The following is a 19,020-nucleotide window of genomic DNA, read 5'->3' as shown; positions in this document are numbered from 1 at the left end:
TCTTTGTTTTTTTTTTTAATGTTTTGTGCACATTGACTTGGTGTGTCGAACCTCGTTTATTTGAGAGTAATTGTTTTAAGCTTCTTGCGAATTTTGGAATAGGTGAATATTTTGCTTGATGTTTGTGTTTGGATAAAAAAATATAAAAAAATGTTTTCTTGTGTGCTGCATACGGCCAATACCCTAACATGTTTTGAATGCTCTTTTTTTTATATATATACAAAGAATATTGAAAGTTTCGAAAATGTGTTTTCGCATGAATTTCTTAAACACAACAAAAATTATTTTCTTGCATTTCTGGATTTTACAACATGTTTGTAAAACTCCAAAGGGTATTGACCAATATTCCAAAAAATATAAAAATCTTATTTTGGGGGGAATTCATCTATTATTCATCGCTAATGTTTGAATAAAGAAATCCTTAAAGGACGAATATCCAAAATATTATCGGGAATAATATGTTATTATTCACTGTTAATATTTGGATAAAGAAACCTGGAGTGGTAAATATACAAAATAATTTTCTAGGAATAATAAATCCGCACACATCCTTGAAAGAAGCCTTGATTATAATCGAGGAAATTTCAATTTTTTACTCGATAGTTTACGAGCCGTGAGAGTATAAAACACTAAGACAAAAAAATTAGGTTTTTTAAAGCACCCTAGATTTCTAAATTTTTGTCCCTGCCCCTTGCGATTTACGAGTCGCAAACTCTTGAAATACCAAGGGAAAAATGAGCTTGTAAAGCACATGGAATCTCCTTGGATTTCTATCTTAATAAATTTAGTTAGAATCAAACAGAAAAAAACTGATGGGATTAGAAAACACCAACACCATAGCAATTATAAGACAAACCAAACACCAAGCAGCTTAGGTAGGGCGTACTAGGGGCGCTAACACCTTCCCTTTATGCAACCAGTCCCTTGCCTTAGAATATCTGAAAGACTAGTTAGGTTTTCCTAGTGACCATAATACTAGGTGGTGACTCCTTTATTCATAAAAATAAAAAACGACCCTGAAATCAATCGAGGATCGCCGCTCCGCCGCGAGGGTGCGACAAACACCGAAGCCTTCCCCTCAGCGACTTCTTCTTCTCCTTCAGTCTCCATCAACGTCGGCCTCCATCAAGCCACACAACAGCAGCCGATCCCCTCCACCACTAGCTTGGGAGACGTCGTCCTCACCTTCCCAGCAGGAATCCCTTTTCACAGCCTCCTCCCATCGAAGAACCCAGCGGCGGCCGCCAGCAGCAGCCAACAACGTCTTCACATCCTTCAACCAGCCTCGTCGACCGGTCAACTACCTCCCATCTCCACCGCAGCTCCAGCAGTCACGGACGACAACAGTGACCAGATCAGCCATGGGTAGAAAAAAAACGAACCAGGAGGAAAAGAGAACAGGGATCTTTGAACAGATCTAAAAAAACTAAAATCTACTGCTTGGGTGTTTTTTCTTTTGTTATAGGTAACAGTGACCCTCACCGCCGGCAGGGAAGGGAAAAGGAGAAGAAGCTAAGCCAGACCCACCCATTTTCAGCGTTTCTCGTGGCGGCGCGTGAACCCACGCGCTGCTAGTGGCGGGGGCGTGTGGAGAAGACGCGCCACCACTGTTCCGGTTGTCCTTAAGGCTTCACAGAATCCTTCCCTGCAATTCCTGGAGTTTTAGGGGTTGTTTTGTAATTTTCAAAGTGTTTAATGTAATTTTTGTTTAGTTTTTGAATTTGTACCATTTGTAGTGTGTAAGAAAAAAAAATATAGTGAAAGTGAACGTGTTGTTTTTTTTTATGAATGTTTTTTATGATAAAATTGCAAGGAATAAAGAAGAATTTAATATTTTGATTTGCTCACGGTTCGGAATTATTAACTTATACGTAAGTTGTATTTCTAGTATCCTATGAAAAGATAAAATTTTTAAAACTTCTTCAACACGTCAAAGTAACGAAGCACCTTACCTCAGGTAAGGTGTGTTAGGGGTGCTAATACCTTCCCTAACCACAATAAGTCCCTTACCCGCGAATCTCTGACAAGACCAGTACACCCGGGTTTTCTAGTAGCCCTCAATTAAATATTAGGTGGCGACTCCCAACCAATAAAATCAAGCAAACGACAAAAAAAAAACCGCCAAGCCGACGCCGCGCGGGTGATGTGCGACAAGGCTAAATATATCCTTTACAACCCCCTTTTAAGCCTATCAATTTTTTTTTGAAAATTAACCTTAGATGGGATCACACCCCACACTGGGAGGCAAGTGCGAGAAACACAAAAAAATTCTTAATGATTAAAAGTGTTCAAAAAATGTTGGGGGGCATGAGAGAATCCAAAGGGTTCAAAAGGTTTGAGCATACCACAAAAATAATTAATATAATGATGCTCAAAACTAAATGAAGAAAACAAAGAGAAAAAACCCAAACCTGATACTAGGGGGCACGATGAACCATTTTGCAAATCAATTCAAAAGACAAAAAGATTTGGAAACAAACACTAGTGATCCTTAGTCTTAAAATTCCTGAAACACCTTTTGAGCCTACAAATATCATTTTTCTTCATAGCCAAAAGCCAAAGCCTATGTTACGTGCCCAATCAAGCCCTTTCTAATCAAGACAAACAATTTGGATTGGTAGACAATGCTTTCTCATGTGAAATAAGCTTTATTATTCATATAAATAAAATGAATGCTTTGAAGAATGGTTCTCTAAAACCCTAAAATTAAAGCTTGAACCCTTTTGACCAACAAAATATCACTTCATATTTTCAATAAAAGCAAAACAAAAATTTTCAACACTTATGAAGACTTGTCCATAGAAATCATTTGAATTTCTTCAGAACAAGTTTGCTTTAAACCGACGTTAAAATGATTTTTATGTTTGGAATAGCTTTGAAATTCAAAAAATTCTCCATGAAAAAAACTACTTGTAAATAACAAATTCTTTTTTCACATAACCTTTTTCCCAAAGAAATCTCGAAATGAACACTTGGGGGCATGTCAAGCTGAGGGACAATCCAACAGACATATAATAGGGTTGACTCCATGATTCTCTTTCTAAGAAAAAATAAAATGTAAGGCGGAGCTGACAACCTTTGAGATAAACATTTGTAGGAAAAAAAAGTATGCTGATATCATGCCCTTTCTAGAGGTCAAGATCACAAGTTATGACTCGAATAAGAAAAAATAAAAAAGCCATCAAAACTTACTATAGAAACTTAAACTTTTAAGAAGAAGGAACGTCAATGAAGAAAGAGGACCTATATTTCTCAGGTAAGCATATATGTGTATTGATCATAATGCATCACTTTGATCTTTGACAGATCAATGTCTCTCTAGAAAATCTTTTTCAAGTGCATCTTTGAGCCCTCATCTCTGGGTAGTACGTTTTCTAACCCTACCTCATTTCAAGTGCGCTTTTGAGCTCTCATCTCTCAGATAATACGTTTTCTAGCCTTATCTTCCCCATTTCGAGTGCACTTTTGAGTTCTCATCTCTCGAGTCGTACGTTTTCTAACCCTACCTCATTTCGAGTGCACCTTTGCGCCTTCATCTCTCAGATAATGTGCCTTTAGGCTTTATCTTCTCCTTTTGAGCATGTCTTTAGGCCCTTATCTCACAAGTAGTGCGTTTTCTAACCCGACCTCCTTCTAAGTGCGCTTTCTAGCCCTTATCTCTTAGATAGTGCGCCTTCAGGCCCTATCTTCGTCTCCCTTCGAGCCTTATCGCTTTTCCCTTTGAGTGCTTCTTTGAACTCTCATCCTTCATATAGTGTGTCTTTGAGCCCTATCATGTCGTCCTTTTAAGACATCTCTAACCGAGTCCTTTCGCCAGGTAAGTAGCATTTTTCATCTGAGTAGGTCGCTCATTACAATAAGACCACTTTGAAAATCTTTGTATTTTCACCTGGGCATGTCGCCCATTATAATAAGACCACTTTGAAAAATCATTCATATTTTTCTCCACTTTGGAAAAACCTTTGTGTTTTTCACTTAGACAAGTCGCCCATTACAATAAGACCACTTTGAAAAATCTTTGCATTTTTCATCACTTAAAAAATCTTCGTCTTTTCACCCGGGCAGGTCGCCCATTACATTGTATTTTTCACAACTTTGAAAAATCTTTGTATTTTATTCTTGGACAAGTCGCCCATTACAATAAGAAAACTTTAATTTTTTTTTATTTTTATCATTTTGAAAAATCTTCACATTTTTCACCACTCGAAATATCTTTGCATTTTTCACCTGGACAAGTCACCCATTACAATGAGACCATTTTACAAAATCTTTATATTTCTTTACATAGACAAATCGCTCATTACAACAAGAATACTTTGAAAAATCTTCGCATTTTTCACCGCTCAAAAAAATCTTTGCATTTTGTCACTTAGACAAGTCGCTCATTACAATTAGATCACTCTGAAAAATCTTTGTATTTTCTCTTAGGCTGGTCGCCCATTACAATGAGACCACTCGAAATTTTTTTTGCGTTTTTCCACCTGGGTAGGTCACCTATTGCAATGAGATCACTTTGAAAAAAACTTTGGGTAAGTCACCCATGATAATTTAACCATTTCAAAATATTTGAATTCTACCAATAGATAGGTTGCCTGGTACAACCATACCACTTTAAAACATCTATCATAAAGATCATCTTTTTCTTTACAAATCCTATCTCCTTTTCCTTTTAGTGCGATTTCTAGCCCTCGTTCTTCGGATAATGCACTTTCTAGCCCTATCTATTTTTCCTCTGAGTGAATTTTTGAGCCCTCACTTCAAACATTTTCTAAAAGGATTGACCATTTCTTGATCTGGTGAATCCGTTATCACTATTCATTTTTTTTCTTTACAAATATTACTATCTAAAGTCTCTTACGAGACTTTCTATCATAAGCATTGTAAAGAGAGGGACAACTATCATAACCTATTTCTAGGTTATTTCCCAAATTCATGTTCTTTGTTTCTAAAATAAAATAAAATATAAATATAAAATAAAGACTATCATTTTGGCAAAAGTAAGCTAGGAGGATTTTACATTTAGAAAAATCAAGTTGCAATTTTGGATGGAATCGGAAGTCTAATTGTATCCTAGTTTACCCAATACTGGAGAGAATGCAAATTCAAGGTCAGGTTATATGATTATTGGATGAATCTACATAAAAATTAAGTTTAAAGATATAATTAGATTTTTAATAGTCACTTTGATTTAATCATGGGCCAAATTAAAGTTTAATTATGTTTAAGAATTAATTTGGGTTTAATTAAACAATTTAATTGGGTGCAAGGACTTAATTATGCTTTAAATGGGTCAAATTAATTTTATTAGAGGCTTAATTGGTGAAAATTAAGTTTGAGATCCAAATTTAGGATTCATTGAGAAGATTTGAATTTTAAGAGACCAAATTTAAATTTATCAAGTTAATTAGTTTAAATTGGGTATAAGATTGCAAGAAAATTAAAGTTTTAGAGTCAATTAAGGGTTAAATTGAAGAAATTCATAGCCAATGATCATTTTGCAAAAGACGTTGAACTATGGGGACTTAATTGATTGAAATCAGGGGTAAAATTGTAAGAAAATCAAAGTTTTTGAGTCAATTAAGGGCTAAATTAAAGAAATTCGTAGCTAAGAATCATTTTGCAAAAGGCATCGAACTATGAGGACCTAATTGATTGAAATAAAGGGTGAAATTGAAGAGAATTAAAAGTTTAATAGTCAATTAAGGGTCAAATTGTATAAATTCAAGAACAATAATGAAAATGAAAAGGCACTGAAATTGAAGTTCGTCTAGGGAAAAATTGAACAAAATTGAAAGTTTGAAGTCAATTAGTGGTGTAATTGAAAGAAATCATAAATCGAAGGACTAAACTAAACTTTACCAAAACAGCGATGTTTTGGGTTAACTGTTCTTTTTCTTCTTCAGATTTTCGCCAGAAATGCTACTCAAGGGGCTACCTTCCAAGGCATTTATTACTTCATCTCTCCACCAAATTTAACAAAACTTACACGCAAACGATGGCCACGACACAATAGTGTGATCCTTTTTGGCTAATTGACACCATAACGGCTATGACACCGCCTTAAAGTGGCCAACCCGACCAACCCTTGTCTGCAACAAATCTGATAGCCCATGATAGCCACTTTGAACCAACAGTTGGGATCCTTCTGGGTCGAATCAAGGGCTAACATTGGCACCATTAAAGACAAAATATCCCCTTTTTACCCCTTATTAATAAAGGTGAATTTCTTGGCTTGAGGGAGGATAAAATCGGGTCTAAAGTCAATAAAAAACCAGCCCCCTCCCCGTTTTGTTTTCTCCAGCATCTTCTCTCTCCCCCCCCCCCCATTATTGTCACCACCTCTTACATCTTCCAAAGACAACCACCAATAGACTAGCTCCTCCCCCAGCACCGTCATGGTTTAAAAACATAAACCACCACCACAGCCGCCGCGAGCTTCCCTTCTTTTTTTGCAAGCTTCTGCTTCTTCCTTCTCCAGCAAATGATGTCAGTCGCCGTCCTCACCACTAGCTCCATGACTAGGCCACCAGCAGCACTCCTTACGCTAGGTAGTCCCCTCCTCTCTTCTCCTCCTTCCCCTTCATTCCCCTTTGTCATCGTCCTCTTGCATAGCGGGGGAAAAAATAATTAACCCCTTGAGTTTGGGTTGGACCTGTGTTAGCCTAGCCTAAATTGTTGGGTCGGGTTCGACCCAAACTCAAAAATAGACTAGATTCGTTGGGACGATATCGGCCTAACCCCTTTGAGCCGCTAGTTAGCCCAACCAGGCTGGGCCAGCCCAACTCAATATATATTTAAATAATAATATAATATAATATAATATATAATATTATATATTATAAAAAAGAAACGAAAAATCCATTATGAGAGTCATTTTTAAAAAAATATTTATAGGCCCCTTCCCATGTTTTTCTACTGATTTTGCATAATATCGGGTTGTATATTTACACTGTAAGATACAGATCTGGTATTAAAATACTTAGTTTTCTATGAAGCATTTCTATTTTTTTTAAATTAAAAAAATCTCAAAATTCTTAAATTAAGTTCCTCTTTCATAAAATGAAAAAATAAAAAATGTTTTTTTTCGTCCATATGACTAAATCCTAAAAGTTTTCCAACCATGTTTTCATTAAAAAATATATATAAAAATTGCATCTTTCTCATGTTTTAAAATGCAAAAAAAAAAAGAATATTGTAATTAGTTTATGATTATCCGTTAGGATTTGACCAAAATATCAAAAACCCTTCACCAATTATTTTGTTCAGTTTATATTAGAGTTTAGATGTAGACTTTAATATGTAGGGGGTGTAAAACTACACAGTACAGTACACCCACATGTATTTAAGATACAAAGTGCAAAATAAATATGATGCTAAAATTTAAACTTTAGAACGGTTATGATTTAATCCAATGAGGTAGAGACTCTCTCACAAAGGGAGATCTGCCTTGGACGTTAGAAAAAGACCAACGAATAAAAACTTGATCTAAAAAAACAATCAAACAATAATGTAACTTACCTTAGGCATGGTGCACTAAAGGTGATGTATCATTTCCTTACACAACCAATCTTTTGCCCGAACTCTCATAGACCATATGTTTTCTAATAACCATAATACTAGATGGCGACTCTTGAACTTTAATCATAATTTTACGATTAAACCCAAAACATTTTTCATCCCAACAATACCTCTCATGAGACTCTTAAAGCACGCCATTCGACGTCATCCCCCAACACCCAGAGTAACTAACTTTGTCTTTTATTTTTCTTCCAGGACTAAACAAAATGGTATGCAACAGAGTAATTGAAATGATGTGTTGTACTAGGTCTTTAACAAAATAGTACGCAACAACCTTAATGAAACGATATGTTGCAACTTGTAACAATCATTTTGGGATTCGAATTTAAATAACCAATGTCTATTTCCTCCTCGTCCTTTTCTTCTCCTTTCCCTTGTGACAATTCCCCCCTTGAGTTCATCCTTGTCCTCAAGGTTGAATTGAGGGAAACGTAATGTCAGTTCATCCACAAACTCTCATGTAACATCAGTAGGTGATAAACCTTTCTAATGAACTAGGACTTGTGTAACAACTTTATTCTTCTTGTATGTAATTCTCCTATCTAATATTGTTTATGGTTGGAGGTCAAGTGTTCGTGGCAAAGATGGGAGGGTATTTTACACCAAGTGATTTCCCAGATGCTTTTTGAGCTGGTGCACATGGAAGACAAGATGAATCGCAGTTGAAAAGGGCAACTCAAGCTTGTAAGCTATACTTCCCACCTTAGCTATCACCTGGTAAGGCCTAAAGAACCTGACATCTAATTTTTTAAAAGATTTGTGTGATGTTGATTGTTGCCTGTAGGGATGTAGCTTTAGATAAGCATAATCACATATTGAAAAGCTTTTTTCACTTCTCTTTCGTTTTGCCATTATAGTTATCATGTTTTGTGTATTTTGGAGATAAATTTTAACCCTTTAAATCATATCTTCCCTCATGGATAAGTATTCATCAATTAACTCCACTGTTGAGTCCTTAGAAAAATAGTGAATATTAGTTGGGAACCCGTATAATACTTCATAGGGTGTCATTTTGGTGGCAGAATGGAAGTTGGTATTGTACCACCATTCTGCCAAGGGTAACCATTTCATTCACTAGTTAGGACAATCCCTAGTCATGCATCTTAAATAGTTTTCGATGCATTTGTTAACAATCATTATCTAACCGTCAGTTCATGGATTATACACTTTTGAGTAATGTAAATTGACCCCTTGAATGTTGAACATCTCCTTCCAAAATCTGCTTTGAAACACAGAATCTCTATTACTAACTATTGAAGTTGGCAACCTTTGTCGCTTATACATATTTTCTATAAACAACTTAGCAACATTAGGGGCAAAATGAAGATGAGTAGGGGCTATTCAATGAGCATATTTGCTAAACAATCCACCACCACCATGATAACATCTTTTCCTTCTGATTTAAGGAGCCCTTCCATAAAGTCCATACTAACATCAATGAATGAAGCATAAAGAATAGGCGGGGGTTGTAGAAGTCCAGGTGTAACTACATTTTCATACTTGTTTCTCTGACAAGTGTGTCGCACATACTATCAAATATGCTTTTACTGTCCTTTCCAATAAAATAAACTCCCAACTCTTTTAGAGGTAACTGTCATTCATGAGTGTCCACCTACAGCTGAACTGTGGAACATAGAGATAAACTTGTTTTGTAAATCAGGTTCATTACCCACAACCACCTTTCCTATCATGTTAAGATGGTTGACCTAGGTATAGTGAGATAAGAGTTAGGAGAAGACTTGAAGTCTCTAATGATAACTGAAGTCTCTAATGATAATTTGTATAGATGAATCCTTCTCCCATGATCTTCTGATTTCTTCCATAACACTAGTAGAAATCATGGACACTGTCAAGGCATATATATAACTTACCACTAGAAACTCTAAAGAGGACATTTGTTGCCATATTCTCTTTTCCTTGTCTGTATTCAATCTCGTAGTCCTATCCTAAAAGTTTGACAAGCCATAGGTGTTGAGCAGGAGTGACCATCTTCTGGTGCAAAAGGTGCTTGAGACTTATGTGGTTTGTGTGAATTTTAAAATGCCTTCCCCATAAACAATTTTTCCACTTAGTAACTTCATGCAAAATAACCATCATCTCCCTCTCATAAACTAACGTAGCATGTTATTTTGGCCCTAAAGACTTACTGATAAAAGCAATGGGGTGTCCCTCTTGTATAAGGACTGCTTCTATTCCTATTAATAAAGCATTTGTCAGTAACATATAATTAGTTTTAGGTCAGGGAGGGCTAGAACTGGAGCATTGGTCATTAGTTCTTTAAGCTGGTTGAATGCCCTTGTAAACTCTTCATTCTACCCTATAACATCCTTCTTTAACAACTGAGTCATTGGCTTGCAAATGGCCCTATATCCCTTGACAAATCTTATGTAGTAACTAGTCAATTCTAGGAATCCCCTCAACTACTTCATGTCTTTAGGTACTGGCCAGTTAATGATAGCCTGTATCTTGTGAGGATCAGTGGCTATCCCTTGCTTGGAAATTACGTGGCCTAAGTACTCCACCTGCTCACTGCAAAAGCATCACTTACTTGTCTTAGCTACCAATTTGTTTTCTTTCAGTAGCTCAAAGACAGTCTTTAGATGCTTGTAGTGATCTGTAATACAAAGATGAATAATGCTATATAGCATTAGCTATGCATAAGAAGAGATTTTCATTGCATCTGGTGTTATGCTTACCCTCTTGCTTTCTTCATTTTGATGTGATTACCACAGACTTCTTATGGATATTTAATTGATTCATATATTTCTGTTGGTATTATTCAGATTGAAGTTTACTTCTTTTTGCGAAGAACAAAATGCAGTCTACTTTCGAGATGAAAATGTCCTTTTCTTTTGTGTCTGTTGATTTATGATTATGGTATTTTTTTTTATCAAAAAATATATTAAAAAAACCTGCATATTCTTTTTTTTAATATATAAAATAAAATTTATCTGACTGCAAGTCGAATAGCTAGTGGTTATAAAATAAGGTCTTAATAGAAGGTTGAGATGCACAGGGGCTTATGTCAATCAAATTACCGGGGGTGGAACCAAGTGCCTGCCCCCATACCGGTTTTCATGCACCATGCTTGTTGCATATTTTCTAATTTACCTCAAATATACTATAAATTGAAAAGTATAAAATGGCATAAATTGGATTTAGAAACCAGATCTAATCTATTTGGAGTTGGGACTACAAGAATCAGATTAACATCAACAAAATTTTCATTTTCTAAAGCAAACCGATGGCTATGTACAAAAGAGCTTCGGGATACGCCATGCCAGGACTTAGGAGGGCTTTCTTTGTAGATTTCAATTAAACTCTGGTGTTTACAATGCAGGAACTCGTTTGCTTGCAAGGCTGCAAAAATAAACTCCCAGCAGATATAGTTCTGCAGAAAATCCAGTCTTTCTCATTTGAGAAAAAAATGGAGCTTCATGTTCTTTGGTTTCAGTCTCACCTTCTCTATCCTTTCCCATTGGCAGGAATTCACAACTCCATTCATCAGAACAGATAAAACTTTGAAGGCTGTTACTGCAATCTGTAACTGAACGCTACCCTGAGGAGGAAGAAACACAACTTTAACTGATTTCAGCCATAAGATGAATCAATTAGAGTGTAAACAGAAACTCAAATGTATCATCTGCCAAGAAGTGAATGGCAAGCATAAAATAACGGAGAAATAATAATAAAAACAGATAAAGGCAGGCAGGAGGAGAAAGCAGACAGAGAGGCAGCTGCATTTCCATCCATTCAATCAAACAAGATGATGAGAAGATAATGTTATATCCTTTCTTCACTTATCATCGCGGTTTGTCCCATCCAAGTGCTGTCTAGCTTCCTATATTTTCAAGTGCCACTAAACCATAAAAACTCAGCTCCAACTTCAACTTAAATTTTCAATGTTATCTCAATAAAACCCTAAGAAGTACAAATCATTAACAAGTTTCTTATATTCTCAGGCTACGTTTGTCTACACGGTTTCAAACAACTTTTGGCTTGAAAAGGCATTAAAATGCCTTTTCAAGCCAAAAGCAGTTTGAAGGGCGGCATAACCTCTAAATTTGAATTAACAAGTAGTAGTAAATAATTTGAGGAAAACTTATTGAAGATGATTGAAAATGTAGAAAGAAAGAGAACAGAGACAATAATAAATTTGTCCAAAAATCATCTCTACAGACAACCTATTCTAGAATCTCTACAAGAATCAAAAGCCAATTAACGATGATGATGATAGATTGAGAAAACAGATTAGCAGTAGTAGTACATCACTCGTTTACCATGGTAGCCCAGATCGTCATTTCAGAGTCCCTTGTTGTTGTTGCTGCTGCCCTGTTATCTGAGAAGGAGGATAACCCAGATAAACCCCATTACGATTTCCTCCTTTATGAGCAGCATCATCAACTCCTCCTCCCTTAATATCCCCCATCATCTCATTTTCTTTAGCAGCCAAATAAGCAAGCCTTTCAAGTGCTTCTCTAGCTCTCTTCTTAGCATAAGTAGCTTCTTTAACCCTTTTCTCAGCTTCAACCCTGGCCAGCGCGGCCGCTTTCGTCATGGAAATGGAAGCAATCTTGGCGGCAGCAACAAGCGCTCTGGCGGAGTCCTTATCGATGAACCTCCCGGAGGAAGAATCTCCGTTTCTGGTAGGGTTAAAGAAGGAGAAACTGGGGGAGGAGCAAGAGGGGCAGAAGAAGGGAGTGTGGTGAGGGTAATTGGAAGGGATGCAAGGTTTGTGAGCGATAGAAGGGCATTTGTTGCACATGGATCGATCATTTTGGAGTGGTTCTTCATAGACAATAAAGCAGAAAGGGCAAAAGAGACCGCGGTGGTCTTTTAAGAGACAGTTAGTGCAGAGGCGGCGGTAGGAAGGGGTACGGTGGCGGACGTTGTGGAGGAGATAGCGGTCTTCAGTCCCGCATATTCCGCACTCGAACTGGTGGTCTCGTTCTTGCTTCATTGGAGATTACGTTGAATCGATGGATGGATTGGCTGGAAATGATATCTCAACGGTAACCCTAGACTTATTTATTGTTACTTATTATTAAGGTTTATGTGAGTAACAAAAAGTAGGGGTGTTCAAAAAAATCAAAAAAATAATTAAATCGAGAAAATTGGAAAAAAAATAATTGAAAAAATCGAACCATGAAAAAAAACCGATTAAACCGATTAAAATTTTGAAAAAACCGACTAGTTCGGTTCGGTTTCAGTTTTTTAAGTCTGGAACCGGAAAAACCGAACCGAACCGAACCGGAACCGAAAAAAACGAGCCAAACTGAAAAAACCGAGCCAAACCGGAAAAAACCCAGCCAAAACCGAGCCAAAACTGAAAAAACCGAGCCAAACCGGTTTGAACAGGTTTTTGCTCTAAAAAACCGAACCGAACCGAAACCGGTCGGTTTGAACCGGTTTTGGTTCGGTTTCGGTTTTTTTTAAAAAAATCGGTTTGGTTATTTTTTTTTGATAAAAACCGAACCGAACCGAACCGTGAACACCCCTAACAAAAAGCATAATAGTAAAGCCTAGTTTTATCCTTGAATTAGTCCAAGATACATGTTAAGTGTTGGATGGATTCACCCATGTCAGTTTAAAAAAGTATTATTTAAAAAAATTTAAAAAAATATTTAAATTTAATTTTATTTATTAATCGAGTCACGGTTCATCAATCAAATCAACTGAGTTTAATTGGATCAAATTCCATCAAGTTGGAGCCAAATTTAAAAAAGAATTTAGAATGTTTTTCTAAATTTTTTTTAAAATTGTGTTGATAATTGCAAACATTATTTTAAAAACCAACCTTACTTGACAAGATGAGTAGAGATCCGAGATCTAGTTTGGATCGAGTTTTAATAAAAATAAAAAGAGAATTGACCTAACATGACTCGATTAAAAATCCAAGTTAACTCGTGATTAAATTAGTCTAAAAAAATCTAATCAAAACTTATTGATTTTTTTTTTAAAGAAAGTTCAAAATAATACTATTTTTATTTTTTTTTGTAAAAAAAAAAACAAAATTGCTCAAGTTAACTCATGACCAAAGACTTCTCAGAGTTGACCCAATTCGGGTTTAAAAGTTATTATTACAAATTAGGAAACCTAGGCAAAGGCAATGACTGAGAGGCAGAGACATTAGCATTGCAAAAATCTACAAACCCAACGGTCCTCCTGGCCCTCACCATCCAGAAGTCCAGAGACTTTTTACTCCAGCCACAGTATTAACAAATATATATATATATATATATATATATATATATATATATATATATATATCGGAATTAAGAAAAGGAAACAGAGAAACAATGAGTTAGAAAGCATGATAAAAACATAGAAATCAATCAACGATTTTCATATACTCAATGCATGAGCTTCAAACAAATGGATTTTTCTATTCTAATACTTATACAAGAGCTATAGGTATTTATTAAATTTATTTCTATTTAACAGAAGGCTATTAAATCAAATAACAAAAATATTGTTGAGAAAAAAATAGCTTTTCCATAATAAAATTAAATTCGGATTCATTGTTGAGAAATGTTTTCAATTCCTTAGTCCAAGCCATGAAATAAGGATTAATTGGAATATAATTGACTGCATGATAGAGTCGTGAAAACATCTTTTTCTTCTATATTTTGGATACAAAACAATATATTATTACTAAAACATGAAAAAATTGAAATCTTAAATCAAAATACTATGAATGGATGATAAATGTCTAAACAAAAAAATCTTAAACCACGAACAACTAGAACAATCCCCCACTCCATCAAAAAAATTTCATTAATAAAAAATGTAAATCCATTGAAAAAACAAGAACCATATATGTCAGACGAAATAATGGTTGTTTCTATCTGTTCAAATAATAAATTGTTAGTTTAATTAAATAACCAAATAAAATAGATAGATCTTTCTCTTCGTCTCAGGTTGATGGATCTTCTCAATTGGAAGATCTTCCTATACGGAAAATATACACATTCCACTTTATTAGGCCTAATTCTATGTTGTTTTGGTTTTGAAGCAAAGATACTTATGAGATAATTCATCATATTCAGATATTCAGAACCAAGAAATACTTAATTCTCTTTCGGACAGGCTCTGGCAAAAAAAAAAAAAAAAAACAGAGAGGAAAGACTAAAATGCAAACAAACATCTATTATTGAATTCACCTGACTTGTTAGTACAAATTTTATTGTGGAAGCATAACATCTAGTGTCAAAATCACTGAATGAGTAAGTTATCAATTCCTAAAACAGCCAGCCTATGTAATGTACTTTATCTATTAGGTTAAAACAGACCAAGATTTCATGATCCATCGATGATCATATCAATTCAATTTGATCCAAGATCTCTTAATGAATTGCTTATTCAATAAACATTCTCAATTTCATGCCTTGATGATGACTCAAAGTCAAACCTCCACGCTTTTTAACATGAGATTTTAAGTCTTGGATGTTTACCATTTCATCACCAAGACATCTTCAATATGAAATTTATCTGGTGTGATGCATGAAATATATGACAAAGGTGAAGTGTGGGAGTATTGAGAGGTCATATCATAAAGGCCAGAGAAAGATGCCATGCCGACTCTGCAACAGTTTTACAATGAATGTTAACTAACATTTCAGGCATTCATAAGTTCCTATATTTATTTGAGACAAAATCCCCTTGAAAGGATAAAAAAACAAAGGTGTTAAACCTCTCGATGACAAAATCACAAGCCCTTCACCTCCAGTCCCTCGGCAAAAAAATAAAAATAAAGAACTGCATTAACAGCCTCCGTTGATTGCTCTGAGCATAATAAGCCCATCACACTTAAACGTGTTCACCAAAAAATGGTGACTGCAAGGCAATTAAACTTGACAAGAGGAAACCTGCTTTTGCTACTATCAATCAATCTGCAACCATAAATGGATCTACTTCACCAAGATCGGCAACTAGAGGTTCTGAATTATCATCATCTTCTGTTTCAAAGTAAGTTGGGAATGGAAGTATCTGAATATCAGGTTTCTTGAAAACAGAATCTTTTATGAACACAAAGTTCCCTTCAGCGCCAGGGACCTGAAAATAATTAAAATCTGTGTAAAGATTGTTACAGAAGAGAGACATAACACACCACTTCCAGATTATTGCAGCGGAAGAACGTGACTAAAGTAAATTTTCAGTGTCTATATTTCATAAATTTTGCTCCGTCGTAGAACATGTGATTAGCATTGCTGAACAAAAGAATAGGAATGCAATTAACCATGGACCCAATTATCCTAGGCACCCATCTAAACAATGAGAAAAGTAAATTATGACAGCGGACTCCATCCTTGTTTCTCCAAATATGAAGCTTTGATAGTATTCACCATCACTTCAACAAAACTTCAAATTGGCATCCTTAAACACCACACACGTATGATCCAAAAGATAGCGCCATAAGACCACCAGCAAAGTACATTTTCAACAGGCATGGATAGCATCCTTAACCTTCTATTCAGATTTCATTTTGTTTTTAATGGAAAATATAAATTTAGTTAGAGAGCATACTTGGCCTTTCACCCACATCAGATTCCTTGCTGGATCTATTTTGTAGACCCAAACATTTTTAACCGTTCTCTGCACTCCACCCATGCGCCCAGGCATCTTTTTGCCTTTAAATACCTGTCACAAAGAGAATAGTTTGTCATCCCTACAACCCAAGGACCGTAACATAAAGCAAAAATAAGTGGTAACATACTCAAAGAAATCATAATCATGGGATATACTTGAACAGATTCTGAAAATTTTATCATCAAACGAAAGAAGTAAAGTGAGATTGACCAAGCCATTCTCAGAATATGGTTAGGCAGGACAGCATAGAGGAAGAGGGTTCAGTAGCCAACCTAGCTAGTTTATAATTACCACCCAGTTGATTTGAGCTGCATCACCAATCTCTACCTCCTTAAGGAAGTTAAGAACAAATGGTGACAAAAATAAATAAATTGTACAGTAGTCATGTTAAGAATGGATGCATTATATTCCACAGGCAGGAATGTTCCTGCCAACACTTGAAGCAAAATGCATGTCACTGTAGTGCCATACTTCAATCAGTCAGCCAGTGACGGCCCCTTAAAAAGAACACTTCCAAAGGTCCTAGCAGAGGAGCTTGGCCCATTACCTAGCTTTATGTGTCTAAAATGATGGTAGATCGGACAAATCACCCATTAGTTCACTCTAACAAGGAGATACACACCTTCCCGGGAGCATCCCTCTGACCTGTAGAACCAATACTTCGATGTGATAGGGATGCACCATGACTTGCTGGCCCTCCTTTAAACCCATGCCTTTTCATACCACCCTGTATAGAAAATACGACAAGTAAATCTTAAACTTTTTCTTTCTCACTGAATTAACAAGAATTTTAACAGGATAGTTCCTGGAACTTATGAAGAGAGATTTTTCTCATAACACTATCTACAATTCATCACAAGAAGGAATAAACAAAAAACATGAGACAGAACACATCCACAAACATAATCACAACCACAAGCTTTAGACCTAAGAAACTGATGCCACTGCTCATTCTAATGCCGTTGAACCTTGCAAGTTGGTTATTATTAAGATAATAGCAATGCGTGTGAAAAAAAAGGTGAGAAACATTCCTCATTGACCTTGAAAACATTTTGATATAGTTACATAGTTAAATCATGTTAAACAAGTGACACCCTACCACAAAGAAAACCGCTAGTTAATTTCTTTCACACTTCCTGAATCTAGCAAACTCATTTTCAAACTTAAACAGGTTCAACAAGAACCAACTAGGAAGAAAAGGGAAAATGTATGAGCCAAAACCGAAAGCAGAAAGAAGCTGAGAAGAGAACTAGAAATAGACCTGAAAACCTTTGCCCATAGTGATTCCAGCGACGTCAACAAATTGACCAGGAACAAAATGTCGAACACCAATGCAAGTACCAACAGGAAGAAGAGCATTTTCAGTAACAGGAAACTCCCTTAATTTCCTCTTCATGGGGACACCTTGAGCTCTAAAATGACCCACTTCCGGCTTCGTCAAATGCTTCTCTTTCTTCTGCCCACAACCAACCTAACACACACCATAATCACAATACTTAGCCCATAACAACTCCGATTAACAACGACAAAAACTCAAAATAAAAACCTAAGTAAATGATGGTACCTGTAAAGCAAAAAAGCCTTCTTTTTCAACAGTTTTAACTTGAGAGACAATATTATCATCGACCCATAAGACAGTAATGGGAATCCTAGCACCCCATTTATCCCAAAGAGCAGTCATTCCACATTTGACCGCAATCACTCCGGTTCGCTTTGAATTCGGGGTCATTACACCCGGTTTTGCTTCAATGATCCGGCTTGGTTGTTGGTACTGAATCTCAGAACCGTCAACCAGAGCATCACTGCTAAATCTTCTCAAGAGGTACAACTGTGTTGTTGCTATTGGAGGTGAAGCTGACTGTGTTGTTCTTGAATTGAGTGACAGTATCTGATGGAGACGAGAGATGAGGCCTCTCGATAAGGCCGGCATGTTTTACTATTTCTAGCTAATATTTACTTTATAGAGAGATCAATATTCTTCAGCAGAGAAGAAGAAGACGGCGACGAGAAGAAGAAGAGAGCATCGTTTTTCTTGAAGCATGCTGTGAAGTGAAAATGGGGATTAAGGAGCTTGGCGCTGTTGTAGTGTAGGGTTTTGGGATCGGGGAGGAGATAAACAAACGGCACCGTATGGTAAGCAGCCCAAAAATTTTATTCCTATACTATAAATTTATAGCCCCTCTGCATTCAAAGACGCCACTTTGATCATTGGGATTAATAAATACTGTTTATTTTTGTTTATTTTTGTATTTTAAAAAAAATTCAAAAAAATATTTTTTTATTTTTAATTACTTTGATATACTGATGTCAAAAATAATTTTTAAAAAATAAAAAATATTTTTTTAATGTTTTTTCAAGTAAAAAACATTTTAAAAAGCAACCCCAACCATAATCTCAAACCATAATTATAAAAATTATTATAATATCAACCATACTTCTAAAAAATTATAAGACTTTTTAATATTAATATTATAGTTTCTTGAGAAATTTAACCAAACACATTAGTATGTGTTTAATATTATAATAATTTTTATAGTTATAATTTGAAAATATATAATTAAAAAAGTTATAGATTATAACTTTTTTGCATTTAAATTTTAAGTTTTTAGTGTGACTTACACAAAATTTTATGATATATTTTAATTAATTAAATATTATTAAAATAGTAATTAAAACAAAATATAATTTTCATCGCATCTCAAAACACTACCAAACAAACCTTAAAAACCTAGAGTTCATCTTTTATAATTTGTTTTTAATATTATCACATTTATCATGTTTACAACTTTATAATAAAAAGAAAATTATATATATAAAAAATATAATTTTAAGATAGAGCATATTTGAAACATG

General features: G+C 35.4%; 2 protein-coding genes across 3 annotated transcripts; both read right to left on the bottom strand.

Annotated features, from left to right (window-relative positions):
* Positions 1-10,706: 10,706 nt before the first annotated feature.
* On the bottom strand, positions 10,707-12,601 carry LOC133696856 (uncharacterized). 2 transcript variants are annotated; one of them, XM_062119142.1, is made up of 2 exons: positions 11,846-12,601; positions 10,707-11,137 (listed from the first exon to the last, which is right to left on the bottom strand). In XM_062119142.1, the coding sequence occupies exon 1, from the start codon at positions 12,536-12,538 to the stop codon at positions 11,876-11,878; it is 663 nt and encodes a 220-aa protein (XP_061975126.1). In that variant the 5' UTR covers positions 12,539-12,601; the 3' UTR covers positions 10,707-11,137; positions 11,846-11,875. The 2 variants fall into 2 exon arrangements, with proteins under 2 accessions (XP_061975126.1, XP_061975125.1); XM_062119141.1 differs by having other exon boundaries at positions 11,859-12,601.
* A 2,569-nt stretch (positions 12,602-15,170) lies between these two features.
* LOC133695873 (large ribosomal subunit protein uL3m) lies at positions 15,171-18,300 on the bottom strand. The gene is made up of 5 exons (XM_062117840.1): positions 17,732-18,300; positions 17,429-17,638; positions 16,790-16,894; positions 16,105-16,218; positions 15,171-15,633 (listed from the first exon to the last, which is right to left on the bottom strand). Exons 1-5 carry the CDS (start codon positions 18,095-18,097, stop codon positions 15,466-15,468), a joined length of 963 nt encoding a protein of 320 aa, XP_061973824.1. The 5' UTR covers positions 18,098-18,300; the 3' UTR covers positions 15,171-15,465.
* Between the last annotated feature and the right edge of the window lie 720 nt (positions 18,301-19,020).

This window comes from Populus nigra, chromosome 6 (assembly GCF_951802175.1).
Source record: "Populus nigra chromosome 6, ddPopNigr1.1, whole genome shotgun sequence".
NCBI classification, from domain to species: domain Eukaryota; kingdom Viridiplantae; phylum Streptophyta; class Magnoliopsida; order Malpighiales; family Salicaceae; genus Populus; species Populus nigra.
This window is presented reverse-complemented; position numbering and strand designations above follow the sequence as displayed.